This window comes from Parasteatoda tepidariorum, chromosome 1, assembly GCF_982258835.1.
Source record: "Parasteatoda tepidariorum strain Cologne lab strain chromosome 1, Ptep-v5.0, whole genome shotgun sequence".
In the NCBI taxonomy this organism is placed as follows: domain Eukaryota; kingdom Metazoa; phylum Arthropoda; class Arachnida; order Araneae; family Theridiidae; genus Parasteatoda; species Parasteatoda tepidariorum.
In genome coordinates, this window is record NC_141755.1 from 23,832,711 (window position 1) to 23,852,749 (window position 20,039).

Below are 20,039 nucleotides of genomic sequence, written 5' to 3' on the forward strand. Positions count from 1 at the left end.
TATTTTTTACCAGATAACGGCCTAATTGCGAGGACATTATGGTCATGGATATAGATCCATAATGTTCGTTGCGACTCAGTCTTCATATTTCCCTTCTACAAAACAAGCATGAATTTAATGATGGAGCCTAAGTGGAGTAATAGTTATTTAAAAAAGCAGTTAATAAGTAAAATTATATGCAATTTTTTAAGTAATAGTAATTATTGAAAAATAATAGAGCAATAGTTAATCACAATTTAATTAAAAAGCAATAGTTAGAAGTTATTTAAAATTTTTATAGAAATATTTAAGGTTGTCAGGAAAAAAGGAGAATGTAATACATTGTAAAACATCCCTTTCTGTGATCTTGCTTTTTATTGATCATAAAATGAAAATAGTGGAGATAATGATCATGAGAGTAATAATTTTCTCGCTTTTTCGCTGCATTAATTTGAATTTATTCAGCCCCTAACTGAAAATACTGTGGAATGACTCTTCCAGGTGACAATACTGAATACAAGCAATATCTTTGCTGTGCAATCAATATTTTGCTTACACCATAATTAACAAGCATTTTAGCTGACTAATTTATTGTGCTTATTCACATACTTTAAAAGAGCTAAATAAAATAACTTTTTTTAATACAGTTTCAATAAACGTTTTTTCGTTATATAAACATTGCTGTTTGATCAAAAACGAGAATTCGCAACTGGTGCTGGAAAAATCGCATCTAATTTTACAGCAGAATTGATAGCCATTTCTACGGCTATCGAAACGTACATCAATCTTGAACCTTCGGAGCAGCTTAGTGGTATCACCATCTTCAGCGACTGCAGGTCTGCCTTACAGGCCCTCAGCAAAGGTACCTCAAGCCTTGTCCCGAATATCATAGAACAACTTGGACAACTTCAGCGTCTCCGGAAAAATTGCTTCTTGCAGTGGATTCCCGCCCATGTGAACATAGAGTTCAATGAAATAGCTGATTCCTTGGCTAAAATGCCAGAGATCTAAATCAAAATTCAATCCCAACCACGTTGGCAGATGCAAATGCTTATGCAAAGTCAAGACTATTCACCCCTTTAAAAATCAAAGCCCACGATCAAATAACTAATCTTGACATCGATAGGAAGACAGCCACTACTCTCATCAGACTAAGAACAAAACATCATAAAAACATGAAAATTTCTACAGATAAGACTAGAAAATATCAAAACTGTGGCAACTGTCTTAATGTGGAACTGACACCATATCATGTTTTTAACTGCCCTGCAGTCGCTGCAGGCCTTCACCTCTTAAACCATCCCACAGAAGAGGATTTGTATTCTTTTAATGCCATAGAAATAACGAAAACTATTCAAGCACACCATGAAATATGATTCTATAGAGGATACGACACCAACCAACCATTGCTGTTCTATATTTAAATTTGCAGATTTCATTTACAATAGGAATTTTAAATTACATTTGAACAAACCAGTTATTAAAGAATAATAATGAAATTGAAAAAAAATATTTTGCTGGAACTTTCCAAAGATATCATTTAATTTTGTAAGCAATACAAAATAGATAACAAAAGAAACACAGAAATGCAAAAGAGATAATATTCCACGGCAGATAACAGTCAGGTGAAGAGTAGAAGGTTAAACCCTTTGACGCAGAATTTTCATTCAAAATATTTTTTATTATTTCGTAATAATTAAAGTCAAAATAAGTAAAAAACTTAATATTTTGAATTATAATAATTTATGGTTATGAAATAGAGAAAACTAAATGTAGATAAAGATACAAGTGTCCATTGCGAAGCATGGACTGACGGCGCACTTCCAAACAATGCCTTTCCAAATTTGCACTTATTTGTAATCATTTAAACATAAGGGAACATAAGTAATTCAACATGTAAATTTCTTTAATTTTCAAAATTAATTATTGATAAATTTTTGAATGTAAATAAAAAAACATTTTTTCAAACTACTTTTTTTTGGATTTTAATAGAAATATAATTCCGATAATCTAACAGATTTTTTTAGTAACTATTAGACGGTTTCTTATGTATTTAAAAAATAAAAAAAACCATGTTTCTATTAGTAATTAAACTGTCTGAAAAAATATATAAAAGGGACGTCGCTCTTTCTTTTAATCTGTGTGCATCTTTGACGACAAATGAAGAATCATAACTTAAAAAGTGTATTTAAAAACCAACAAAAAACATATTTATAACAAGATAACATGCTAGCAATTAAGTAACAAAAGATTAGCTGTAAACATCTATTAGTAAAGTCTTTATAAGGGAACATAAGTAAAGTCTGGATCGGTGAGGCAGCGCCGCTGTTCGACTGTCGTCATTGATTTGTTCAGAGCCGTTTTTATGTTTTTCGGGGCCCTGCTGGGCCTGTCGTTATTTGGGAGTCCTTTATGATTAATTTTAGTATAAAAATTTTTTAGCTTAAATCATTTTTAAAAAATTATTTTACTTTAAGGTTGAAAAACAAATACATTATTATAAAAGCGTTAATACATAATTAGTATTGAAAGTTTAAAGTAACAGTACTTTTCATGGTTTTTGAGAGTCTTCTGTCACATCATTAAAATTCATTTCCTGCCAGACATCATATTCAATGCTCATGATTGACAAATAATTAAATCTTTTTTAAATCAAAAAAAAAAAAAAAAGAAGTGTATGAAGAAGAAAATATAAAGGGATAATAGCTCAATGCCCTGAAACGTTTTGTTTTCGAAGCACTACTCAAGTATTTCGTTCAAGCACTTTTTTCACATTGAAAATGAAAATTTTAAAACTAATTGTACTACTGAACTCCAAATTATCTTTTTCAGTTAAAAGTAGAGAGAGTGAGAAAGAGAAGCTAGATGATTTTTCGTGGGAAAATTAAAAAAAAAAAAAAAAAAAAATTAAGAATTTGAATCAAGATTGAAGCTTTAATTTTTTATAAAGGATAGGTTGGGATCGAATTTTTGTTGTTTACAATACAAAATTACTTCATAATTTTCTTACAAAAACTAGTTTTTCATTCACCTGTTATACCATCTATTTACATGGAAGTATTTGTTTTAAATTTTTTTTTAGTGTTTCAGTCTCATAATTCATTCATTATTATTCTTTGAATTTACACTAGGGAGAATTTCATTTAACAATAATAATAATATATTTTCTAAGCAAACAATGTCATCGTAAAGGAATTTGTTTTATTTAATAATAATATATTTATTAGTAGCTGTGAATTTTGATTTCATAAATTAATTTTTGCAATATAAATTTAGAATTATCGTTAATATTTTTTTATTCGCTAAATTTAAAAATTTTAAATTTATAATTACATATTCATAATAATTATTTTAATTGTCCAAATAATAATTTTGTATTATTTTTATATAAAAGAAAAATATCAATTTACTAATTTCGTTTCTTAAACTTGCTTCTCAAAAAACAGGTGTGGTCAATACATTTAAGAAAACAAGTTTTTTTAGAAACACAAAATTCAAATTTTCTGTCATATAAAAATTTTAATTTTTTAAAAATAAAAAGAAACATAAAGTATGTTCTAGTATGTATGCATAGAAAGAAACATTTGTATTGTTCTACTGTTGTTGGCTGGCATACAAAAATCCCCTTTCCAAGAATTGTATAGCTGGTGCAGAATTGAGTAAAACAAACCACCCCTTTAGAAATCAAGTTTCGAGTCCCCTTCTACAAGAACGTATTAATTCAATCATTTGCCACATGCCTTGGGCCAGGCCCATGGATAGGCCCATCCTTAAAAACGGCTCTGGATTTGTTAATAATGACGGAAAGTGGCGTCGGCTGGCATCACTACAGCTTCGCCAGCGCCAGGGGGTTAATGATTTCTCTCTTGATGGGGAATTAGGGAAACAGAGAGCATCTCTGAATTATCCATATTTCAAGCAAGAACCATATTTCAAGTTTCAATATTATATGTGCAGTTGATTTTTATATATATAAAAAAATAATAAATAAATAAAACGTTATAATATAAAATTTTTTTAACAGTTTGAAATACGTTTTACTGTTAAAGTTACAATGAGTACTATAGATAATGAAAAGAGTAAGCAAAACATTTATCCAAAGTTCCTAAATCAGATTTTTTTCTCAGTTTGCATTATTATAATAGTAAAAAGTAAAATTATGGAAATAAAATCACTACAGACTATTTTAAGAAATTTTTTTCGTGACTCATCGAATTTCGGTAGAAGAAAGAATGCAAAAAAAAAAAAAAAAAAAAAAAAAAACGAAAAAATAATAATAATAATAATGAATAAATAATAAATGAAAGTACTACGTGCAACATCAAATGTTTTCAATTGGAGAAAATTGTGAAATATTTTCTTAAATAAAATAAACAAAGGTTTTAACTCTACGATGAATATTTATGATACACTGATGTGAAACAAACATTTGCTGTGGGTGGACTAATTCTCATGCATGTTAATTAAAAAAGTATAACAAACATAAAGAATAATTTTATTAATAAAAGGTTCATTTTCCAGTTAATGATCCTTTACATCATTATCTATTAATTTTATAACCAAAAGATAATATGCTAGTGCTTTTATTAATGAAAAATCATAGCAAAAATCTAAGGACAGAAACATGTGAAATGAGAAATCTTAAAAATTTAGATACAAAAAGTACGGGAAATCATTCTTATATCCTTGCGAAGTGTTCCGAAAGGAGTAAGAGGGAAAAACGGAGAGAAAAAAAAAGAAGAAAAAACTATTCCCACTAATTTAGGAGCATCCGTCAAACATCCCCTCCCCTCCCACTAGATTTGACAGTCCAGACAAAAAGTAAAATTCCAATGTATCTCAGTGCCATCTTTTGGCGATATACGTCTCCACTAACTAAAAAGAAACTATTATTATTTATTTTAAATAACTGGTGCAGCCATCTATTAACAGAATAAAAAATATATAATCCACACTAGCAAAGACTCTGTTTTATGATTTAATTCAACTAAATCTTTATATTGTAACATATTTTGTTATCAACTGAATGAAAGAGTATAAAAACAAAATATGAAATGAAATTGATAAATTTGAGTAAAAAACAAATGCATTATGAAGATTGAAACATTTTTAAGTACTTGAATTAAAATTTCAAATGTCTCTTAAGAAGTTATATTTTTAGATTAAGGTAAAATTAAAAGGTATTTTTTTTCAATATTTATTTGGATTTTTTGTTTTCGGAATGCTTTTAGTAATAAAGAATGGGAACGTCACCTTAATTGTAATAGCAATAAAAAAAAATTGAAGTTTAAAGTAAAAATTTTAAAGACATCAATTTGCATATTTTAAAGTTTTATGAAGTAAAATTAATGAAAAAAAAACCCCTATATTTTTATATATAAATATTTAATTTCAAACGAATTTTTGGGAATAAGAAATAAACTCTGAAAATTTAATGTTTTTTATAAGAAAATAAAGTATTTTTTTATAACAGTGAGTAGAAGTTCATTATTGCTTAAATAATATATTGCTTTGATGAAATGTTTTTTTATTTATTTTTCTTATGTCATTTATGGCAATCTTATGAATATTCTATTGAGTCAATGAGTGAACAAAAGGGAACACAGTATTATGAGTAGTAAATATATTTTATTCTATATATTTATTGCTGCCTTTTCTCTATATATTATTAAATGCTCGTTAAATACTATTACAAAGGATTGCATAAACATATTTAAATTTAAAAATCATTCTCTATTCGGGTTTCCTCTGGTAATCCACCAGTCATTGCACATTTTGACATCAAATAAAGATTTTCGTTAGTCAAATATTTTAAAGAAATGATCATTCAACTCTTAAGGAGGTATAAATTTCTAGTGAAAAGGCAGATAATAAATATTTTGAATAAAGTATAGTCACATACCCTTTATGTAATCCTTGATTAGTTTTGGATAAATTTGAAGTAGTCACATTTTTGAAATGCCATTTCTCGACATTTTCTATCGCGTAGTCATCTGACTAGGAAGAACAGGGAGGAGGCGTTACTCATTATGATTAGTATACTGCGCATGCTTGAAAACATGCCTTGAGGGATCATCCTGTTTCCTGAGGATTCACAGGCAACCTCACGCTATACACTACCAAAATATTGACGTCCGGACGTCTTCTAAATAATGCGCTACTTCATTTCCGATCGTGTTGTGTTTGCTGTTGCCATAGAAGAGCTTTAAATATAGTGCCATGGAGAAGGGATTAAGTGCTATTCTCTCTGGAGGGGATCTTTTCGTAGCGAGCTTTTCGACAAATCGCTAGCACGAGCGACAAAAAGTATAACCAGTGAGAATGATCGCTTAGAGATGTATTTTTAATGCCGTTACTACTATATTTAACCATTCTTGAAAAAATTAAAGCAATGAGTCCTATCTCGCTATTTGAATTGTGGTTCAACAATTGACGCAATTGTGTTGTGGTTCTTTAAACACTTTTATAAACACTTTTTTTACAAGCACCGACAAACACTTTTACAGGCAGCTGCCACGATTATTCAACCGATATGATTATTTCACCGGCATGTTCATTTCACGGACACGATTTCTCCAACCACAGCTCATTTCGCCGCCAAGATCATTTTGCCAATACAATCGATTCAAATAACTTTTCTACTCGAAATTTTAATTACTGCTGGGACGTTGGAAGTACAATTATTAAGTATTATAGTTCTGTAGAGAAGTTCCAAAATTGAAATAAATATTTTAATTGAAAAATGATGTAGTATACTCCATCATTTTACATTCAGTATACTGAATGTAAACAATAACAAACTACTTCCAAAAACGAACTTACTTTGCGAACACTTCAACAATTTTGTACATATTTAAGTCATTCTTCTGTCATCCAATATTCTCATCAGTGCTTATAAAATCATCCCCGTTGAAAACACTCTCTCCAGTCAAGCGAACAAAATTTGTTGCTTAATTTGTTATGACATCTGCATAAGGAGATCGCTAATTTGTGTATTCTATCTGAAGTTTACCTCAATGGAACAGTTTAAAAGGACTGGGCGTTTTACGTTTTTCCAGACAGCAATGACCAATTGCCAACAAAGAAGCTAAGAAGCTTTGTAAGATAGCAGTTTATGCGTTTCCTTTATTTGGTCCTCCTAAGCTCGCAAATCAAGTGCTTTAAAATTAGTTGCCTATAAACACTCTGAAGTTTTTATAAGGCTTTGATCAGGTGGTTAGTAAGCAAACGTTACATTTGGAGTGAAAGGAAAGAATACTATTTTCATCAGTCAGTCATCTATGCTCTTTGACTAGCTTTCCATTGTACTCCCAAACTAAATTTTTGAAAAAAGAAGTAGATTTAGCCGTAACAAACTCAATATTAATTTCATGCCTAATTTTGCCAGTTTGTGAATAAAATTAAATCAGCATGAAAAAAAATTTAAAATAAAAATTTTTATTTTAAAATTACTTGTCCACTGTTTGAATTCGCAGAATCAAAGGGATTTGTTCTAGCCATCCCCTCCCCAATATTTTAAAAGACACGTCATTTTCATCGGGGCAAAATTTTGTATGTGTCCTTTGATAATCATAAGCAAAAATATTTCCATAAGTTAAACAAAAAAAGTTGAGAGTCGAGCTTTTCTGAAATACCAAGATATGCTTAAAATTTATTATTAGAAAATTTCAAAAAATCATTTTGTCAAAGTCTATATCATAGGTAGCATTTAAATGACTTATAATGAAAAGATCACATCAGACGGTGTTTTAAAGTGATGCGTAATCCTATATTTGATTGTTCTTTTCCGAATTTTGCTTATATACACATGTCCATGCTTAATTGCATAATTTTATTGTTTGAGGCTCTTTTTGGAATTCATCTGGAGGGTTCCCCATTAATTTTTTTTTTAAATTAGTTTTAAGTATGTAAGAGTTCTTTGATGAACTAATCCCAACTAAAAGAGTGTTCAATTTTTCAAAAATACCTAAATATGCTTAAAATTCATCATATAATATTTTTAATGAAGATTATGTTGTCCTCGATGATCAAGATGTGTAGCGTCCCTTCTCCCGTGTCGTTGTTGTTGTTGTCGTGTCTATGCTAGTGCAAAGATTAGAGTCCTCCAAAAGTCTTGATAACAAGGTTTGCAAGTTCTGAAGCACGATGGCCATGCTTGATTAATTTTGGTAATAGATAATACTTGAAATAAAAAAAAAATAAGCTACGTACTGAAGGAAAAAATTAATGGAGAAATTGAAATACTGACTCTTTTAGGAGAAAAGTAAAAAATTGCCATACTGATTTCGTCGTCAAGGATGCTCAAATAATGCTGCTATTTATTGATGTAGATGTGTTAATAAGAAAGAAAAAACATTGGTATTTACATATTTAGGAAATCTGGGAACACATCAGCACTACTAATTTAACTTTCACCTATGAAGCCCGTGCTCTTTATTAATTTTTTATATATATTACGATCGTCGTTCCATTTTGTTTCTTTTTTGTAGTATACTGAATAAATAGTTAATTTAACTTAAAGTTGTCATGTTCAGTCAATACTTGCGTAACTCAATAATTTCTACAGGTTATGGACTCCAGCAAGCTATTTATGCGAAGTTAAAATAATGAAATAATTGAGTTTGGCGATAGTTAAGCGGAAGTGTTAGTGCTAATTTAATTCATATTCCGAAAGTCAGCAATTGCAGTTAGTTTTAAGTAATGGATCAAGGAAAAATCCAAGTGAAACCATTAAGTGGTAAAAGTGATTGGGTAATTTGGAAATACAGAATTAAGTTTGTTTTGAATTATCACGCAGATGCTCTGGAAGTTGTTGAAGGAAAGATGTACAAGCCAGAACTTCCTGAGCCAACAGCTTCTGAAACTATCAAAAAGAAATATAAGGATGATCTCAGAGAATTTAATAAGGCAAATAATTGTGCTATGATGGTGTTAACCAACTCTATGGCAGAAGACACATTACAAAAGGTAATGAGATTTAATAGCGCAAGAGAAGTTTGGCTGGAACTTCAGAAAATTTTTGAAGATTCTTCTGACAATCAGCTCTATAACATTTGTCTTCAATTCTTTAAATTTAGTTGGTCGGATGATGATATGACAGCTCATTTATCAAAGCTCAAAAATTTATGGAATGATTTGAATAGTGGTCTTGAGAGTAAAAGTGAAAACCGGCTACCAGAAATGTTGCTAATTTGCAAAATTTTGGGCACTCTTCCTCTCAATTATCGTACCTTTAAATCAAGTTGGCTACTTTTGAATGATGAAAAAAGAACTCTAGATGAACTAACAACACAGTTGTGTACTCATGAAAGAGAGATAAAGAAAGATTCAAGATTCAAGTTTTAGTGAATCATTAAATCAAGAAGCATTAGAAGCAAAAGTAACTAGAGCCAAACCGATTTTTAAAAGTAGAAGACAAATTGGAAAGTGCAACTACTGTCATCAAAATGGTCACTGGGTGAAAAATTGTCGAAAGTGGATTGCCGATGGTAGGCCAGCTAAGCCAAAGCAAAATGAGAAATTTCAAGATAGAGATAATGTTGTAGCAAATAATTCATTATTAGCTCTTCACGAAGAAGTTTTTTCATTTGAAGAAAGCAACTACGATTGGTTTATAGATAATGGTGCTTCAAAACATGTCACCAATAATAGTAAATTTTTCGCCAGTTTTGAAGTTTTTGAATCCCCGCATGGGATTACTGCTGCAAGTGGTAAGGTACTACCAGCTATAGGCAGAGGCACTTTAAAGATTATGACAAAAGTTAATGGTGAGAGGCAATTTAAAGAACTTAAAGAAGTTTGGTTAGTTCCAGATATTAAGAAAAATTTATTTTCAGTACTAGCAGCACAGGATAGAAACGAAAACAGTAAATTCGTATCAACAACGGAAGAATGTTGGTTAAAAATTGGTAACAAAACTGTACTTTATGGTACAAGAAATGTAAGAGGTGGTTTATATAAAGCACATATGCAAGTTCTTATTCCAAACAATCCAGTGGAAGTGAACTTAGTTACCACAAGTGATTCTATTCTGCAATTATATCATGAGCGCTGGGGACACCAAGACAAACGCCATGTAAAGAATGTTCTTGAAAAGCAAATGGAACTTAAAGTTGAATTCAACAATCAACTCTGTGAAGCATGCATCTACGGTAAAGCTCATCGATTAAAATTTGGTAATAGACAGAAGACCAAGAGCCCAGGAGAGCTTATCTCAACAGATGTTTGTGGACCTTTTGATCAATCATTTAAAAAGTATCGTTATTTTGTAATTTTTAAAGATCATTTTACTAAATTTCGCTATGTATTTTATCTTCATAAGAAATCAGAAGTTACCCAAGCTCTTGAAAATATGTTAGCACATGCCAAAAATCTAGGGCACAATATCAAGGAGATCTTAAGTGATAATGGGGGAGAATTCGATAATGAAAATGTGAGAAGAATCTTGCATAAAGGTGGAATTATTCAAAGATTAACAGCTCCTTATACGCCTCAGCAGAATGGCGGCAGTGAACGAGAGAATAGGACTTTAGTAGAAATGACAAGAACTTTGAAGAATTCCAATTCAGAAATGAATTTTCCTTCATCATTATGGGCAGAACTGATAAATACGTCTGTGTACATATTAAACAGAACAGGAAAAAGTTCATTACCAAACATAAGTCCTTATGAATTATGGATGGGGCAAAGACCCAGAATAAAACATATGCGAATAGTAGGATCATCATGCTATGTCCATATACCAAGACAGAAGCGTAGAAAAATGGATAAGAAAGCAATAAAAGGTTATCTATTGGGATATGATGGTGATGAAAGATATCGTATCTGGATAAAGGAAAACAATAATGTTATCTGTTCTCGAGATGTATTATTTGATGAGAAACCTCTAACTAATTGTGAAGATTCTGCAGTAATACCTTTGATTGATACAATGAGTAAGTTACCTACAGAAGCTGAAAATGAGGGAAAGCTTGATCAAAATTACTTAAAAGAGAAAATGAGTTCAGAAAATGAAAGTGAAGATATAGAAAATTTATTTACCATGAAACTGAGAAATTGCAGTGAACTAAAACAGCCAAAAAGTTTTGAAGATTATGTGATGGCAGCTGAAAGTTTCATGCCAGATTCAAATGAGCCAGAGTCATACGAAGAAGCTATCAATTGTAAAGAACACAATTGTTGGATAAAAGCAATGGATGCTGAAATGAAATCACTAAAAGAAAACCAAACATGGATATTAACACCTTTACCAGAGAAAGCTAAGGCTTTGCCTTGTAAGTGGGTGTTTCGTATCAAGAAAAATCCTGACGGTACTATAGATAAGTATAAAGCAAGACTTGTAATTAAAGGCTTTAGTCAAAGAAAGGGCATTGATTACAATCAAACTTTTAGTCCAGTTACTAAGTCAGGAACTGTACGTTCAATTGTAAGTATTGCAGCTTGTGAGAACATGCATCTTACACAATTTGATGTATCAACTGCCTTTTATATGGTGAATTAGAGGAAACCATTTACATGCATCAACCTGAAGGTTACACTAATGGCACCAACGATGTATGCAAACTCAAGAAAGTTTGTATGGCCTTAAACAAGCTCCTCGTTGTTGGCATAAGTGTTTAGGTAGATTCCTGTTAAACCTTGGCTTTAAAGCTAATGAAGCGGATCAGTGTTTGTTCATTCGGGAGAAAGAAGATAAAAAGCTACTCGTAGCTCTCTATGTAGATGATGGACTAGTTGCTGCTACTCACGAAGAAGAGTCAAGAGACTTCATAAATCAGTTGAAAGCTCAGTTCAAAATTACAAGCAAGCCACCATCATATTTTTTAGGAGTAGAAATTTATAGACGTGATGATGGAAGCATTAAACTTGGACAAGAAGCTTACGCCACAAAGATACTACAGCGGTTTGGTATGAGTAATTGTAGACCAGTCATACACCTATTTTGAAAGAGGAAAAATCATGCTCAAGTGAAGAAGAGGATAAAACAGTATTTCCTTATCGTGAGGCTGTCGGTGCATTAATGTATCTTATGATGGGCACTAGACTTGACTTGGCATACGCTATTAGCGTTTTGTCACGTAAGTTAGAAAATCCTGCCAAAGAAGATTTTATCAAAGTAAAACGTGTATTTCGATACATTGCGAGTTCCAAGCAAAAATGTATTATCTATAAATCAGGCTATAAACCAGGAATTCTAGAATGTTTTAGTGATGCTGACTTTGGAGGCTGCATGAAGACAGGAAGATCGACGAGTGGAGTTTTAGTTTTGCATGCAGGTGGGGCTATATCTTGGTTAAGTCAGCGTGAACCTATGGTTGCAATATCAACCACAGAGGCTGAGATAGTTGCTGCAAATGAAGCCGCGAAAGAATTAATTTGGCTAAAAAGACTCTTCAATGGAATTTCCTCCTTGAAAGAAGTGCCAACAATTTTTGTTGATAATAGTGCAGCGGTCAGATTGGCTCAAAATCCCGAGTTTCATCGTAGAACGAAGCACATCAGTGTAAAACATTTCTTCATTCGTGAAAAGGTTTTAGAAGAAGAAATTAGTGTGCAGCAAATCTCAACGGAGGTGCAAACTGCAGATATATTGACGAAGCCCTTGCCTAAGCTAAGACTTTTAAAGCTATGTGAAAAGATGGGACTCTTATGAACTCTTAACATTTAAGTGTTACTTAGAAATTAGTAGTTTATTTTTTTCCCTTTTTAACAAGGGAAAGTATTGATGTAGATGTGTTAATAAGAAAGAAAAAACATTGGTATTGTAACGTATCATAAGCTATATCAAGAACTATTCAGTTTTTCTTTTAAATAAAAACTTTTATTAACAAACACAAACATTAAGAAATATGCAATACCCGTAACGGGATAGTGAAAACATCATAAACAACTGGAAAACCCGTAACGGGATATAAGGAAACTCAAATTCCACAATAAAACTAATCTAAAAAGAATCAACAACTCTGTCGTTCTAAATATTGACTTCTAATTTAATCGTCTGCTTTTATTTTAAGTTTATCTCTTTATGCGTTTACTTTATTTTAATTATGATTTTGCAAACCCATTATTTCTTTAATATTTTTAGACTTTACAATCGTCTGCTTTTATAAATTCTTTAATATTTTTAAACTTTACAACTCCTCTCCCCTTGGAAGAACTTTTCCATAGAAAACAGGGGAAAAGTTTATTATGAACTTTTTTGTGTCCTCTAAAACTTTAGGTTGAAACCAATGCATTATGTTATAATCAAAACATTTCACTTTTAAATTTAAATTTTCTAATTGTCAAATTAAATGCAAGATACAATTTTTACATTAGAAGTGATGTACAATAATTAACTTTAAAACTTAAAATTTCTAAATTATTTTTAGACTCTTGCAGTAAACATTAATAGACAATTCACTTGTAACTCAATTTTGATATCAAAGTAAAATATTCGAAATAAAATTAGAATGTAAATAAATATTATAATTTAACTTCACACAAAATAAATACAAATTTACATAACTATTTACATATATACAACAATATCTAAAAACTGAAGCTAACCAGATTTTTTTTCAAAGTGCTTATTTTTTTTTTATCTTGGTATAACTATTTATTTTTTTTAATCCAAACAATATACTTAAGATTTTTAAGCTTCACATAATTAGATTCTACTCAATCTTGTTAATATTTATATGCATAAAAAAATAACATATTTAAGAACACTAGCACTTTTCTCTACAAACAAATTCGCTTAACACCTATGTTTCATTTTCAATATAATCATTTTTAAACACTTTCTTAAATTAAATTTAACTGGTTCAATTTCAAAAACATCAATGCATTTTTATTTTATATTTTCACCTTAATTAGAGCTTTAATTCAAACTTTAATAGCAACTACTTTCTTTACGAGTTAGTTTTTTAAAATAAATAAATCATACATATGAATAAGGAAATAAGACTAATCTGTATCAATATCAATAAGAAAAACAAACATTATTTACATATTCCTCCCCCTCAATTAACTTTTGTCTAATTCAAATCAAGAACTTAAAGATACTCTACTGAGACAATCTGCATTCTTGTTCTTAGTACCAGCTCTATGCACAATTTTAAAATTAAACGGTTGTAATGCTAAAGCCCAACGCATAAGTCTGGCATTTGAATTAGCATTTGTTTTAAGCCAGGTTAGCGGATGATGATCAGTCTGGATAGTAAACTTTTGCCCATCTAAATAGTGTCGTAATTTTTTGATGGCAAAAATTATACTGGCGCATTCTTTTTCCGTAGTACAATATTTTTTTTCGGACTCATTAAACTTTTTACTCAGATATATTATGTGGTGTTCATGGCCTTCATTATCTAGTTGTGTTAATACCACACCCATACCAATTTCCGAAGCATCTGTTTGCAAGATAAATTCCTTTTCATAGTTGGGAGAGAAGAGTATAGGTTGGCTCGTTAATTTTTGTTTTAGTTTCTTAAAGGCTTCTTCGCATTCGATCGTCCAGGTAATTTCTCCCTTTTTTGTTTTGCCTTTTAAAGAGTCTGTTAATGGTGCAACCAGAACAGAGAACATTGGTATATATCGACTGTAATAGCCCGCTAGTCCCAAAAATGCTCTGATCTCAGTTTTGGTCTTAGGTACAGGAAATTCGGCAACTGCTCGTGTTTTTATATCAGAGGGTTTTCTATAGCCTTGTCCGACAATATGTCCTAGATAAAGAACATGATCTTGCGCAAAACGGCATTTTGAAGGTTTCATTGTAAGTTCTGCTTCTTTGATACGCTGCAATACACAATTAAGATGTTCTAAATGAAGATCCCAGGTATCTGAGAAAATTGCTATATCATCAAGGTATGGCACTGCAAATTCTTCTAAACCCTTTAGTAGTCGTGCCATTAATTTGCTAAGAAAATAGGGGGCATTCTTCAACCCAAATGGAAGTCGTAATGGCCTATAAGTTCCGAAACTGGTAACAAAAGTAGCTAATCTTTGAGCGTTTGGACTAAGCTTAATTTGCCAATATCCCTTGGCGAAATCTAAAAGACTGATAAATTTTGCCTTGGCTACCTCTTCAACTCGGTCTTCTATGTTCGGAAGTGGGAAATATTGTGTTACCGTTATTTCGTTGAGACGACGGTAATCAATGCAGGGCCTTGGATCTTTATTTGGTGCTTCTACTAGGATCATAGGAGAAGTATAATCACTCTCACCTAAATCAATAATTTTTAAGTCCAACATTTTCTGTACTTCAGTTTTTAAAATTTCTGTTTGTCTGGGTGAAGTTCGGTAAGGCTTGGAAATAATTGGCTTATTTGTACTAAGTTGAATGTCATGCTCAATTAAGTTAGTTTTTCCTGGGTTATTTGAAAAACTTTTCGAATATCTTCTTAAAATATTCCTCAATTGGTTGATTTCATGTCCGTTAAGGCGATTATCTAGGTGACTGTCTTTAATCATTTCAGATACATCAAATTCATCTGGTGAAATATACACTTGTGGAAAGTCAATATCTTGTTCTAAAGATGAAGAATCGTTTTCTGCACATGATAGAAAATTAATTATTGCAGGCCGTTTATAATATGGTTTAAGCATATTTACGTGATAAATCTGTGAACTCTCTCTTTTTCCTGGAATATTCACTAAATAATTAGTTTCAGACATTTTGCTTTCTATCTTCCCCGGCCCAATCCATTGAGCAGACAATTTATTAGCTCTAGATGTAGCCAAAACAAGAACCAAATCTCCGGCACTAAACTCTCTCCTAATACTATTTTTATCGTAATACGATTTCCTTTTTAACGCTGCATCTTCCATCTTGTTAACTGCAATTTCTTGGCATCTTTTTAAACGGTTTATTAGGTGAAAAACGTATTCCGTCGCAGGAGATTCGTCTATTTCTCTTTTGGTCCACTGTTCATACAACAAAGTTTCAGGAGTACGCAAATTTTTTCCGTGTACTAACTCTGCTGGCGAAAATCCTGTACTTTCATGTGTTATAGTTCTCAAAGCCAAAAGGGCAAATGGTAAAAACTTCTCCCAGTCAGAACTAGACTCCAAACAAAGTACCCGCAAAATCCGCTTGATAGTTCTATGAAATCTTTCTACGGGATTCGACTGTGGGTGATGAACGGAACTATGCCGAACCTTTATGCCAAATCGATCAAAAAACTCAGTTGTTAGCATGCTCATAAAAGAAGTTCCTTGATCGCATTGGACTTCTCGTGGAAAACCAGTTTTACAAAAAATATTAAGTAGGGCATCAGTCACCGACACAGATCCTATATCATTCACTGGGATTGCTTCTGGATATTTTGACGACATACAAATGGCTGTAATCAAGTATCTTTTTCCACTTGGCGTGGTGGGAAGAGGACCAACTGCATCAACGTTTAGTTTTGAGAATATTTCCTGTATGACCGGTACAATTTTTAAAGGAGCCTTTTTTTTATCATTTGGTTTCCCCGCTTTTTGACAACTATCGCAGGTTCGTACGAATTCTTCCATCTCTTTATAGCATTTTGGCCAAAAATAATATCGCGCCAATCTATCTTTGGATTTGATTACACCAAGGTGTCCGGAAGTACTTTCATGACATAACTTTAAAATTCGGCTTCTAAATTTCTCAGGTATAACTAAAAGTTTTTTTTCTTCTCCTAATCGTCCTTCTTGGCATTTAAAAAGAAGTTTTCTTTCAACCAGATAGCGATGCTTACTGTTTTGATTCTGAATAACTTCTTCCACAGTTTTAAAAACTGATTTTAACTCGGCACTTTCCTGTTGAGCTTTAACGAATTCATCGTGATCTACCTGTATTAAAGAAAGTTCATCAGAGTTGGCATTTAGAGTTGGTAATATCTCTTCCATTTCTGAACTGACGGCATCCGTTTCTAAAACTGGCTTGTCATCTTTTTCATCTAAAATAATTTCTTGATTTTTATTATCTTGTTCGGAAGAGTTTTCGGTATCGTTCGAATTTTGTTGCTCATATTCTTCATTTTCTGCTTTTAAACGAGCTTGCGATCTGGTACTAACTGCGTTTAACTCTGAAATTTGCATTGGCGTCATTTGCAGATTTGGCAATCTAGCCGCTGTTCTATTCCCAAGGAGATATCGACCTTTATCCAACTCACTTCTAACCACAGCCGCTTTGGTTACAATGTTGCCAAACTGACCAGATAACGAAACTTTTGCTAATGGTAAACAAGTTGGGCCTTCATCTAATGGTTGTTGTACCCACACAGTTTCGCCAGTAAACATATCTGGAGTCACATATTTTCTGCATATGATATCAATAGTTGCACCTGAATCTCGAAGAACTAGCATCCTAATTCCATTTACTTTCGCCATAAGAGTGTACGGAGTTAGTAATTTGTCTTCTTCGTGTCCTGCTCCGATTCGATTAACTTGAGCGGGTGGCTTTTGGCACTTAAGCTTCGGGCACTGAGGTCGTAAGTGATTAGTAGATCCACATTCGTAACATTTTAAAGGCGTACGTCTATCAAATTGATCATAATTTGCTTGCTTGTACTCATATTTTCTTTTATTTTCTTCCTTTCGACTATTCTTTGAAGTAGCTCCCTGTGAATTTTTCCGTGTGGCATTTTCTTCTCGCCAATTGAATCTCCGATTTTCAGAATTTACCTGCAAGTCAATTCGTTTGCGACTTCCACGTACATTCTCGTACTCGTCAAGTATTTCTGCCAGCTTTGTAGATGAAGTTATTTTTGACCAAGTGTCTATAAAATGATCACGCACTTCATTGGGAACTCTTCGTTTAGTTTGATCAGTAACCATTAGATCCAGCAAGGTTTCAAAATCTTTTACTTCCAATCTTTGAACCCATTCGTTTAAATAGTTCCTTAATTCAAAAACGAAATCTTTCCAACTATTATCGAACTTCTTTTGGTGCTGAATAAATTTGATCCTAAATTTTTCTGGACTTAGCTTAAACCTCTTCATTAAAATTTCCTTAACATGATCATAGTTGTACGTTTGTTCTTCAGATTCTCTTGCTATTAATTTTGTTATGTCAGGTGAAAGAAAGGATAATAAATGAGTAACCCACTCTTCTTTTGGTATTTCTGATCGTTTTGCTTGACGCTCAAAAATTACTAAATAAAGACTGATTTCATCTTCCTTAGGATCAAAATTCTGCATTAACTTATGAATATCTAACTTATTCCGCAGAGTAGTGCCAATATTTTGATTTGAAGGGCCACTTAATTGGGCACTAAGCCTTAATTTCTCGAGTTCAAATTGGCGTTCTTCTTGTTTTTGCCGTTCTTGGCGTAGTTTTTCTTCCTCTTCTTCTTGGCGTTTTCTTTCTTCTTTTCTTCTTGGCGTTTTCTTTCTTCTTTTTCTTCTTGGCGTTTTCTTTCTTCTTTTTCTTCTTTTTCGATACGATTTTCTTTAATTGCTTCTAATATTTCTTTAACTAGATTCACTTCGTAATTTTCAGATTTTTTTATAAGATTTATCAACTCACATACTGTAACATTTTCAATAATAGTTTCGCCCAATTCCTTGCATAATTCTACCAAATCACACTTTTTTGCTCGTCCCAAGAAAGCCATAAGGAATAATATTTGGAACACAATTCCTTTAAATCAAATGGTAAATCGATCCCGACGCTGCCACCAATTAAATATAGCTGTAACGTATCATAAGCTATATCAAGAACTATTCAGTTTTTCTTTTAAATAAAAACTTTTATTAACAAACACAAACATTAAGAAATATGCAATACCCGTAACGGGATAGTGAAAACATCATAAACAACTGGAAAACCCGTAACGGGATATAAGGAAACTCAAATTCCACAATAAAACTAATCTAAAAAGAATCAACAACTCTGTCGTTCTAAATATTGACTTCTAATTTAATCGTCTGCTTTTATTTTAAGTTTATCTCTTTATGCGTTTACTTTATTTTAATTATGATTTTGCAAACCCATTATTTCTTTAATATTTTTAGACTTTACAATCGTCTGCTTTTATAAATTCTTTAATATTTTTAAACTTTACAGTATTTACATATTTAGGAAATCTGGGAACACATCAGCACTACTAATTTAACTTTCACCTATGAAGCCCGTGCTCTTTATTATTTTTTTATATATATTACGATCGTCGTTCCATTTTGTTTCTTTTTTGTAGTTAACTGAATAAATAGTTAATTTAACTTAAAGATGTCATGTTCAGTCAATACTTGCATAACTCAATAATTTCTACACTATTAAGTACTATTTGAACTAAAAAATAAACTATTGAACTAAAAGCCATAAGAAATGAACTAATTGAAAAGACTATTTCATTTAAGAGAAGCGTAAGAAATAGTCAACTATAATGTAATTGACGCCAATGCTTTTCTTAACTTTTCTATTACATATTAATTGAAACAAAAAATAACCTACTAAAGAGCAAAAGAAACAGAGAAATGGTTCTAGTTTACTTAGAAGAAAAGTCAAAAATCGCTATACTCTTTTTGATGTCAGTGATGTCTTATTACTTTAGGTAATAGGAACGAACTGAAATTAAAAGAAATTATATTAATAAGTTTTGTAATGTAACGCAAAATTAATGAAGCAAAGGTACTAATTGTGAGAAAAGTAAAAAATCGCTATGCAATTTTTGACTCCAGTAATGCTCAAATAATTATGGTAATAAGTGCTGAGTGAAATATAAAATTAAGCTACGTATTATAAAGCCAAATTGATGGAGAAATGCTATTAATCAATTTAGGAGAAGCATAAAAGAAAACTTGCATACTTTTATTGATGCAAAAGATAATTAATTATTTTTGGTAATATACACTAATGGTATTATGGTAATTGGCGCAGTTTTAATAAGTACCAAATAGACTAATATTGGTACAAAGTATTTCATGAGTAATTACGTTCGTAAATTTGGTGCTTATTAAAACTTCACCAATACCGTGCCTTTTTATTATATATATACTGTGTAAATAGATTTATTATGGCCCCTCGAAGGTATAAGTACAGAAGAAAATTCATCGATTGTTTTAAATTTAAAATATTATGAGTTTAGGAGCAACAGAATTATGCCAGA

General features: G+C 31.5%; 2 protein-coding genes across 2 annotated transcripts in view; both read right to left on the reverse strand.

Moving 5' to 3' along the window:
* Positions 1-6,215, reverse strand: part of MED15 (mediator complex subunit 15) — a 93,695-nt gene extending 87,480 nt beyond the window's left edge. Inside the window, exon 1 of the mRNA XM_087160330.1 lies at positions 6,101-6,215. The gene's annotated coding sequence lies outside the window, so the exon portion shown is untranslated. The remainder of the gene's footprint in view (positions 1-6,100) is intronic.
* A 7,792-nt stretch (positions 6,216-14,007) lies between these two features.
* Positions 14,008-18,129, reverse strand: LOC147816315 (uncharacterized). Its single transcript, XM_087157261.1, has one exon. It carries the CDS (start codon positions 18,127-18,129, stop codon positions 14,008-14,010), a length of 4,122 nt encoding a protein of 1,373 aa, XP_087013387.1.
* Between the last annotated feature and the right edge of the window lie 1,910 nt (positions 18,130-20,039).